Consider the following 11,085-nt stretch of genomic DNA (forward strand, 5'->3'; position numbering starts at 1 on the left):
CCTCGCGTATACACGTAGTAGTGGTAGACTAACCGTATCCGTCCCAAGCTTCTGTGCTTGAACCTTGTCTGCTGTATGCGTGACATTCCCGAAGGGTCTCCTGGAAATACTTGTGATAAGGTTTCGGGAAGTATAACACTCCTCTGGTGCGTATTTTGGGGTTTCACAGCGAGAAATGACCCGGAGGTCCATGCTGGATGTGTTTATGGGAGACAAAGGTTTCGATATTCGGTGGGTTAGGTGAAGGGTCCTTTCGTAGTCGTTAAACTTGGAAGATGGGGACTATACCAATCGAAATTGAATGGTGACAACAGTATCTCTTTAGGTAAAACATGTTTTAAGTTGTATTCATAAGAAGTGCTCATTAGAGTGATAGAGTATCTTGTGTTTCTTTTCAGTGTGTTCCGTTTTGTTCGATATTATTAGTACTGTAGATGATTCATACCATAGTGTCTAGCACTGGTAGTGGGTGTGTTTCGATAGCTAGTAATGATACTTGATATCATGATCCCTGACAGGTCTCTCTATGATTCGAGCGGTATATGAACGTCGTATGTAATTTGATGTTGGTGAAATCGTCGAGTGGGTGGCCCCACCCAATTCCAACTACTAGACATGGAATAGGAGTCAGGATGGAATTATTTGTTTCAAGACTTTACTATTTTGATTATAATTAACTCCGATGTATGTACAAAGTCATCACATCTTACAGGTAATGATCCTAAGGTCATATATGAATGTCTTTGGTTTGATTTGAACGAGAGAGTATTTTAACTACTTTTAGAAAGACGGTGATTTTAGCAAGCATACCAAATTCATTACAAACATATGGTACTTAAATGTTTTTGTCATTGGAAACATTACAAAAGTCCTAATATGGTTCCCTGTTACCCTTGCTGGTTTGTTTGTCACACTCCTCCGGCTCCCCCGTCATTCCTCTCAGTTGGACAGTCTCTTTTGAAGTGTCCTATTTCGCCACATAGGAAGCACACTGGACTTACATTGGTATTGGGGGTTGAAGCGATGTACTGAGTTGGGGCCTTACAAAAACGGACGGTATGCCCCTTCTTGTTGCAGTTTTTACAGTGCATCTCCCGGCAAACCCCATTGTGATGGAAGCCACACTTGATACACTTTGGGAGTGATCCTTTATATGGTCTGGCCGGCACTTGGGTGACAGAACTTGTGGCTAGTGTCGAGGCATGTGTCGTGAGTGCTGTTGTAATGGCAAGTGCAGCTACGGATTGCTTTCTTCCAGCGAATTTTTGAGGTAGGTTACATTTCTTTTCATCCCAAAACTTTCGCTTCTTGTTCGTAGGTTTGGGGCCTGAGGCGCCTTCGTTGGCAGACACCCATTGGTGTTCTTGATTGTTACAACAATCTGTATTGTCAGTACCGCTTCCATCTCTGCTGGCGTTGTTAGCATTGAATTGCACCATGACGGCTGTCACGGCTGCTGTGACTGCAACCTGAAAAGTAGCAGAGTCTATCTGCAGGGTTGGCGCCTTGCTAGTTGGTTGGTTGCCTCTTGGTGAAGACATAGCTCTGTTTCACGATGAAAAACGACTTCGTGAGTGGAAATAATTATCTCAAGTGAATCCTTACGATTTATATTCACATATATAAATTCTTGTAAATTATTGTACTATTCCTAGTGTTTCTGCTAACGTTCCTGAGACGGATTTATGGTAGTGGGTATAAGTAGGTTTCGTACGGGCGTTAAGCTTTACTCATCTTAGGATCATGTTTGTCCAAACACTTAGATGAGGAGTTTTGATGGGATCCGGTGCATTAGCGCTGGTATGATCGCACCCTATAGGTCTACGAAGAAGGCACCTCTCAACCAAGGTGTTTAAAGGTGAGACGGAAATGAGTTTTTAGGATGACTATACGTCGCGAGTTTCCTAACTAATTTTATCTTAGTTCATTTTGTAACGTATTTCGGTTATTTTATGGTGTTCTGAAAACATTTCATAACGAGAGCCTATAAATGATAAACTCATGTATTTTAGTAGTTTTGTATCCAAGTGAAACCTTGAAATTTGATCCAAGCTAGGTCTTTCTTACAACCATTTGATGTATGCGTAGTGGTATGATTAAGACTTAATAGACCTTTGAGTCTGATGGATCTGCCGTAAACCCATTTTGTTAATATGATTCTAGAAATTTTGGTTTCAGAGAAAGTTTTGACCTAGATGTAGGCCTACACAAGATTATGGTAAGGAAAAGTTTTGATAGCAACTAAATCTCTTGATTAGTATAACCGCTTAAATCACAGTGTCGTGCTTTCACCTGGAATAGAGTAGCACCAACGCATATTCATGAACTTAATTTTTAAGGTCTTGTGAGCGGTATGAACTCTACTCACGACGATATGTCCCTTGCGATGGCTGAGGCAAGGTCGATGCACCTTGCAGTTCTGCCAATCGATGCTTGGCTGCAATCATCCTTTCTTCGAATGTCGTGTGTCTACCCTGTTACTCTCTTGCCTCTGCCCGAGCGGCGATAAGGTCCTAAAAAGAGAGTTGGTCTCTGAAATAGTAGTCTCTTTCCGAGTCTCGGGTACGTGAGACGGTGGGGTCCGTAGTAGCGCTCAATTTTCGAACTCGGTTTGCAGTCTCCCTGTGTTAATCCCTGATGTTCGCGATTCGTCGGGTCTTCGCCGGGAGGGCTCTGTCAGTCGGTCCCCCGTGGTTGAGGTCATAGCACCCTCGTTGGTCTCCACATGGTGGTTGTTGTCATTGCTGTCGACTTCAACCCTCGATCACGGTTGCCCAACGGGGCACAGGTTCGATGTAGTCGAAACCGTTCGCGGGAACCCTTGCTATGCATGGAGGGTTGATTACCTCCAGTTCCGCTTCTGATTCTCCTCATAACCATCCACCGTTTCTCTGATTGGGAAATTAAGGGTCGTCCGGTAAGTAGGATCTTGCTATGTTGTACGTGCGAGAATAGGAGTAAGAAGATAATTATTGGACGAACTATCTAGATAATTATTAGATAATCTGTATCAGTTATATCAATACTTGTGTAGTGTATACCAGTTATATGAAATCAAGGCAGGATAGTCCTTCGAATAGGTGACTCTAACTCCAAATCCACGATCCAACGAAAACAGGAAGTAAAGCAACGGTCACAGATTCTTAGTCTATAACGCCTAAATTTCATATAACCTTAGCGTATCCACTTAACAACTATTGACCTACTTGATAGAGACTTGTTTAGTTCTCATGTAAGCACTTATAGTAACACAAAATACTCCCATAGTATTTTAAACTCATGTTCTGTTCTAATGTTCTCATTGTGGTAGTGTTGGTAAGTTTTTAGACCTGTCGCCATATCACAACCATTCTTGGGCATGTGTTAATCACTCCTCGGACCAGCATAGTTGATCAGGCTATGCCACTCCCAAGACTGACCATACATCCCCGAGCTTACCTGTGATATTCAACAATCATTACTTTTGTTTTGTTCTAGAATGATGCTGACCTTAGTATGTATGCATGCATGTATACTTTTAACAAGAAACTATTTATTTATAAAAGTATAGTTGTTTTGAAAACTTTAAATCAAAGACCTTAGTCCCAATGCATTTATAGTTTATATATCTTATGTGGTTCGATATACTTAGTTCACTATAAACAATGCTCTGATACCAATCTTTCACACCCCCAAACCAAGGATGGCGGAAACGTCCGTGGGTGGCGGACTTCATGTATAGTATCACAACAACGAGTATGATAGTGCGCAAGGTAAATACAACCAATCATAAATATAATTGAAAAAGTTACACCAAAGCTTATGTTTACATGATTCAAATCAAATACATTATGATGTCAAAATGAACTGTTTGACGATTTATCGTCCCATCCTCAAAACGTTGTTGATTTTCTGTTTCATTGAATTCCTGAGAATACAAGTAGTTTTGAAAAAGTGTCAACAATTAAGTTGGTGAGTTCATAAGCTTTTGATAGTAAGAGTTTGAAAATCAATCTTTGTAATGAGTTGTATGTTTCCAAGAAAAATCCAATATTTTCCTTATAAAAGTTATGTGGTCCTAAATACCAGGACCGAGAATGAACAAGTATTTGTCATACTTAAAGATATAAAAGTGGTTTTAAATTGGCGTAAAACCCTTTCTAATTTGAGAAAAATCCCGTAATGAATGGTGTGTAGTCTTAAATACCAAGACCGAAAGTATACAATAATATATGTAATTATTGATATAAAAAATGATTTTAAATCGACATAAAACCCCTTTTGATTTATGAAAATCCCCGTAAACTTTATGTGTTGTTAACTCCCTATGTGAGCCGCTATAACCATACTATGACTGAATGAACCTGCCACGACGTTTCTCAGGCGTCGAAAACTGTTATGACATTTGTCACCTGTAGACCTGCAGGTCCTACTGTAGCTAGCAGTAAGGTGTGGGGTGTCAAACCTAATATAGATCTATACACAACTATCACGTTCTCCCTACAAGAGACTCTGGTTACAACTACCAGGAATTTTAACCCGTACTCTAGGAGTACTGAGAAGAATATCTCACAATTTAAGCTAACAAGTTTACGTGTGGTGTGCGTGAGTGTAAAACCCTTTTCTATGGGAATAAAACCTTCCGAAATGTGTTAGTTGTGTTAATGGAAACATAAACCATACCTATTATAGTTTATCAAAACACTTAAATGTAATAGTTATAACTTTGTTTATTATGGTTAACTACTGTATTTGTGAAGGTAAAAGTCCTTTTGTTTACCGATATGTATATATATATATATATATATATATATATATATATATATATATATATATATATACTTTTGCTAAAGTGAAGCAACATGCAATATAACAACTAATTAATTACCATACGTTTGTAGGTAAAAAGAAGATCCATTTGTTTTCTGATGTATGACTATAAACTAAGGCAAAATGTCATCTATTTGCAAAAACATATATTCACATAAAGATATACACCTTGCTAACATGTTACAAGGTGAAATGAAATTGATAGTATTTTTCTGTTGTTAACATTTTCTTTTACTATTCTTAGAAAATTTATAGAAAAATCATCAAAGGTCCAAATCAGAATCCGTAAATTCTGAGAGTTTGGGAAATGAGTCTAGTTTCTTCATAAAATTTATTATGAATTTTAATGACCTAAAACTTGTGTGAAAAAGTCCATAATCACAGACTGGTCCGGATTTGCTCTTGAAATGATAGGCAGTTTTGTAAAAATCACCATAATTTGTAGAAACATCGTGTGTAGATGTGCAAGTAGTCATTTTAAAGCTAAGAACTGGAACTACCTGCACCTAAAACAATTTTGAAAACTAAAATGTTTAAGTTTCCCAAAACAGTCTGTGAATGGAGTTAAACTTTCTTGATGAAAGCTGTTGAGAAAGTTTAGTTGTGTTCTTGGTGTTTTAACTTGTATCCCCCTCCCCAAAAAACTTAATAAAACATGAAAATGTAGGGGTATGAACTCACCTTATATGTTTTCAGTAGATGGATGATGGAGAAAGGTAGTGTTCCACTCAAGAACACTAAGAAGAAGCCTTGAAGGTTCGAAGATCTAACATGAATGTGATGATGTTTGTGTAAAATATCTATGATTTGAGTAGAAGGAAGTGAAATAATTATATGGAGGATGAATATACTTACCAAGTGAAGAAGAAAAGTCTTGGAAAAAGCCTTGGAAAAATCGGAATTGAAAGAGAGAATTTGAGAGAAAAGTGTTTGCTCTTTGGGTGGAAATGAGAGAAAATGAATGAAGTGAGGAGAGAGGTGGATTTTTCCCAGCCTCTAGAACGTGAGAATAACTTGTGAGAGAGGGAAAAAGTACAAGGAAGTGACATGGTATGGTGGGGAGGTGTGTGGGTTAGTCATGGAGTGGGTGTGGTGGTTGCTTGTGTCATTAACTAAAGGAAAGTCAACACTCTACCTCTTGTACTTCACTCACTCTTCTTGGATAAGGTTTATCCCCAAAAACGTGATTAATTAATAAATATGGGGCCTTATATGTTAAAATAAAGTTTTGGGTGAAAATTCCGCGTTAAAACAATTAAAAACGGGCCTAAAACGCAAAACTAGTCGAAAATCGGGTGAAAAAGGGCTTCCTGCGAGACCTCTCAGTACTGGGCCGAGGTTCGGTCCCTTCTGCTGCTGGGCCAAAGGCGAAATGGAGCGAAAGGGGGATAGGAGGCGAAGGCGAAGGTAGGGTTCGGTCTATGCGAGGTTCGGTCTGAAGGGACCTTCGGGTTCGGTCTACTGAGCCTCGGTCCGAGAGTGTGTATTTCGCTTCTGACAAGTTCGCTTCCTAAGAGGGTTCGGCTCCTTAAGAGGGTTCGGCTCCTTAAGAGGGGTTTCGGGTCCTTAAGCCTATTTTACTCATTTTTATCCCATTTCAAGCCGTTTTTGACCTGGTTAAAGGTTGGGATGGCCCGAAAGACTATAAAAAGTTTAAGGAACTTTTGAGAGAGATTTGGGAGAGATTTCATATTCTTGGAGAGATTTCTCATACAAAGAGAGATTTGGGAGAGATTTCACATACTTAGAGAGATTTGGAAGAGATTTCACATACTTAGAGAGATTTGGGAGAGATTTCACATACTTAGAGAGATTTAGGAGAGATTTCACATTCTTGGAGAGATTTGGGAGAGATTTCACATACTTAGAGAGGTTTGGGAGAGATTTCACATACTTAGAGAGATTTGGGAGAGATTTCACATTCTTGGAAAGATTTGGGAGAGATTTCACATACTTAGAGAGGTTTGGGAGAGATTTCACATACTTAGAGAGATTTGGGAGAGATTTCACATTCTTGGAAAGATTTGGGAGAGATTTCACATACTTAGAGAGAGATAGAGTGAAAACGATTGAGAGAGGTTTCGTGTGTGACATTTGTGAGTGTCCCGCTTCGCAACGCAAGGTCCGTAAACCCCGTTAAGCCATGTTTAAGGATCTTGCATACTCCCGATGAGTATGCAACATTCTTTTATCGGTTTGGTTCTTTACTTACCACAGTTTTAGGTTAAGGAAATTTAGATGTACGTACTTTTCAATTTATGATTTCTCATTAGAATAGCGAGTTGTATAATAATTACCTAACATAAACCCTAGTACACGAGGGTTAGTTGAGTTGGCCGGTTTGACTTGTTGACTTTATTTGGCTTTGACTTGACCAGAAATTGACAGTTGTCACAATAAGTACCTTTTGTTTTATAATAAGCATAAATATAGCTAATAATATTAAGATATGCATATATGCACATATTAGCGGTCCATGGCACTTGTATGTCAGACCATGGGGGTAGCCCATGGCAAATGTATGTATGGTATGTGGTATTTTGGAAAAATCACTAAGTTTTGTGTTTATGGTTTTCAGTTTATGTTTCAGATACTTTTGTTTTCAAAGGGAAGAGAGCTCGAGATGATTGCAGAGCACACACCACTCGATTCTGCATTTTGTGATTCACTCTGATTATTACGATGTATTGATAAAATTTGATTACCTAGGTTTTATTACAACGATATGGTTTAATGTTTTATAAACTTAGAAATGAAAAATTTTCGGATCTTATTTTGGGACTTTACACTTAGATCTGATTCGGTCTTTTTATATGTTTTATATAAGTTTTGGCTTCGGACGGTATAATTAAGACTTTCTATCACAAACAACTGGTAATTATTTTCCACTATTGGATCCAAGATCTTGTTATAGTCATATGAATATGCTAGTTTATACCTGAACTTATCACAAATAAATTATCGGTATTTCTTAAAGAAACACAAAGGTTCTATTTTGACAATTATCAAAATCCCATAGGAATGATGTAGACAATTGTACCTCCACCCACTATTGGATCCAGATTTAGGGAATTACGTTTATGCAACAAAGTTTCATCTTTTTTTCCTATTTATGCGAAAACGTTGATTTTTTATACCAAATATGCAATGATGCTTCAATAACTAACACTCGTTAGGTTTATATTTGCAAATTCTAAAATGAGCATTTATGCAACAACCCATTTAATCTTTTTTTTTAATTTATTCAATTCAAGACTAGCTAAAAGTTAACGCTAGCTGATAGCTAAAAATCTAACTATTTCTATTAGCTGAAAAGCTAACTGCTAGCTGAAAAATTAGATGATATGTTTGATAAAAATAATTTATAAACTAGATGAAAGATAAAAAAAATAATAATAATAACACAAAATGACATTTAGAATAACAAGACGGCCATATGTGTTGCATCTCTAATTGTTTTTGTAAGAAATGAAGGTTGTAACAAAAAGAGGTGGTTTTTTCAATCCTTACATTCCATGAACATGATTTGATTTTGGTGGTTAATACACATACACACAAAAAAAAATGACACCTAAGAGAAATTGTTCGCCCATAAGAGATAAGAATTGGTCTTGAAAAGTAAATGTTATGTATAATTATAATGTCTTGAAATGTCTTTTATTTTTAACTTAAAAAAATAAAAATAAAATAAATAAAATATTCTTACACCAACTCTTAAATTGACTCACAATATTATGTTTCAACAGCATCATGTGAGTTGTATTTATAAGGCTAGACCGAGCACAACTCGAGTTTGAGCTTTTATAATTCAAACGAGCTATTAGAAATAAACAAAAACAATAGTTTATGATGTATATTGTAAATTATTTATTCCTTTATATATGGTTGTAATATTCCCCTTTATATAAATATACGCCCAAGCACATCAGATGTGTGCTTGGTTTTTTATTCCAACATTTATATGGTATCGAGCTCAAATTTAGTTAGGTTCGGGATCAACAAGAGTCGTTTACACCCCATTTCTTAAATAAATTACTATGAATAGCCTATTTTTTATTTTTTCCGAAGCTTCAAATCTACTTAGAGCGGCCATACGCATATATACACACACTTTAAAACTTGCTAAAAACCTACAATGCATAAAACTAAAAAGTTAACATAAAGATTTTATGAGAATGAAATATAACTGGTTAACCAATTACATTAAACTTTCTGATTTGGATAAATAAATAGTTAAAATTTTGGACCTTACAAACTACAAAGGATATCTTTTAGAATGTGATCAACCTTAATCAATATGGATGCATAATTTACATTAAACAAAAACTTGCAAATACTATAAGCATTTTAAAAGAAATTCGACTTGAAACAAGGGATGCATAACTTAACTTGAGTAATTCGTTTTAGGATACGGGATAAAAATTTAATATGTATGTAAAACCGGGAAATTAGGAATGCGAGTTGATCTTTTTGCACAAAACGAGTTATCTAAAGGAAGGTAGACTTTCCTTATATAACTACAATTCGATATTTTATTGAATATTATACCGAATCTCGCCTACCTTAATCTTCCGTGATCTACTTTCCTATTTGGATGAATCCTAATTCTTTAGGTCACTGGATTCATTAACTATATAAGTATCACCAGTTCATGCAGATTTTGAGTTATAACTCGATCGATATATCCTAAAACATATATATCTTCGAGACATGGCTGAGTTAGCTGAGTTGACTGAGTTGCCTTTAGACATCATCGACGAAATCTTATCAAGAATGCCTCTCATCGGGTACATCTCTGGTCGACCCAATCAACCATCTATTCTCAGTTTCTTGCATATCAACGAGTTGAAAGAACAAACTCCTGAAACTAACTCAGTAATGGAGTTTAGGTGTCAAAAATCGTTGATGGTTTTGGGTTCTTGCAATGGGCTGCTTTATCTATCACAAAACCATGGTAATGACATGATCAATGACATGACTACTTTGGTTGTGATAGATCCTCTTATGAAAGAACGTTATGAGTTGCCACCTATTGATATTATGTTAGGGGAGTATTTCCAAGAGTCATGTGGTCTTTGTTTTGATGATTCTACAAACACGTTCAAGATGGTTTGTGTTGTGGTAAGAAACCATGCAACATGGCAGATGAAACTCGCTGACGTGAGGAAGAATCTTCGCACCATGGTGCATGTCTTAGAGACAAATTCATGGATAGAGATACCTCAAGTTCCAGATTATCCGATAACAGGTGAAGGAGTATTTAGCCATGGATATATGTATTGGTTAGCAGCTTGTGTTGATGAATCACCAAATAATGATCCAAGAAAAGTGATATGGTTCAACGTGAAGAAGGAGGAATTCGGGTGGATTGATCTTCCGAAAGAAACACAAACACAAGATGAATCATTCATCAGCCATCGATTGGTTGATTTACATGGTGAACTTGGATACGAATACATGTGTAACAACATTGAGGTGTGGGTGTTGAAGAAGAAGGAATGGGTGGTTTATTGTAGGGTTGATCAGAAGCCACCTTTTCCTCATCAAGAGATAATGGTTTTGGGTCAATGGAACAAGAAGGGAGACTTGTTAATGACGAACAATCCATGGGAAAAAAGCTTACCTAAAAGGTTGTTTGTTTATGGTCAGGAAAGTGGTGAGACACATGAAGTAAAACTTGTTGGTTGGGAGAATGGATGGGAAGGAGATATACGAATGTATCAAAGTAGCCGGTTTACAATTCATGGTTGATGTTGATATTGTCTTTGCATGGTGTATTTAAGTTTTTATTGCTTTTCCTTCTTTCTATTAATGTAACTAATTAAGACAATCACTAGTTTTTATTTTTTATTTTTTGATACATATTGATTCAAGCCTTCGGCTAAATGACTACTAGATTTGTTTCTAGATTCTATATTCTGTATTTCAGTATTTTCATATATATATATATATATGGAAATCCTAAAATGGTATCGGAATTTTTAAAGTATCTACATGATTATATCAATGCCTCTATAAGGTATCACTTATAAATGCTTCTTTTCTCTTAATGACTGATCAGTTTGGGTATCAATAGATGTAGCGCAGGGCGTAAGCATGTGGGTCATGACCTATGGCTTCACGTTTAACTCTCGTTGCCTACAATGCCTATTCTTTTTTTTTCCTTAACATAGAAAAATATGAAATTTTAGATTATTTAGCCCTAAAGTCTTGGTAACTTGCTGATTTTTTGTTTTTACATAATTCAACAATGTTTCACTTTCAGTCCCTTTGGTG

At 36.6% G+C, this 11,085-nt stretch overlaps 1 protein-coding gene across 1 annotated transcript; it reads left to right on the top strand.

Moving 5' to 3' along the window:
• Positions 1 to 9,519: 9,519 nt before the first annotated feature.
• Positions 9,520 to 10,560, top strand: LOC145089573 (F-box protein At3g07870-like). Its single transcript, XM_079027996.1, has one exon. The coding sequence runs from the start codon at positions 9,520 to 9,522 to the stop codon at positions 10,558 to 10,560; it is 1,041 nt and encodes a 346-aa protein (XP_078884122.1).
• Positions 10,561 to 11,085: the final 525 nt, after the last annotated feature.

This window comes from Lactuca serriola, chromosome 2 (genome assembly GCF_051521515.1).
Source record: "Lactuca serriola cultivar US96UC23 chromosome 2, Lser_US96UC23_V15, whole genome shotgun sequence".
In the NCBI taxonomy this organism is placed as follows: Eukaryota; Viridiplantae; Streptophyta; class Magnoliopsida; order Asterales; family Asteraceae; genus Lactuca; species Lactuca serriola.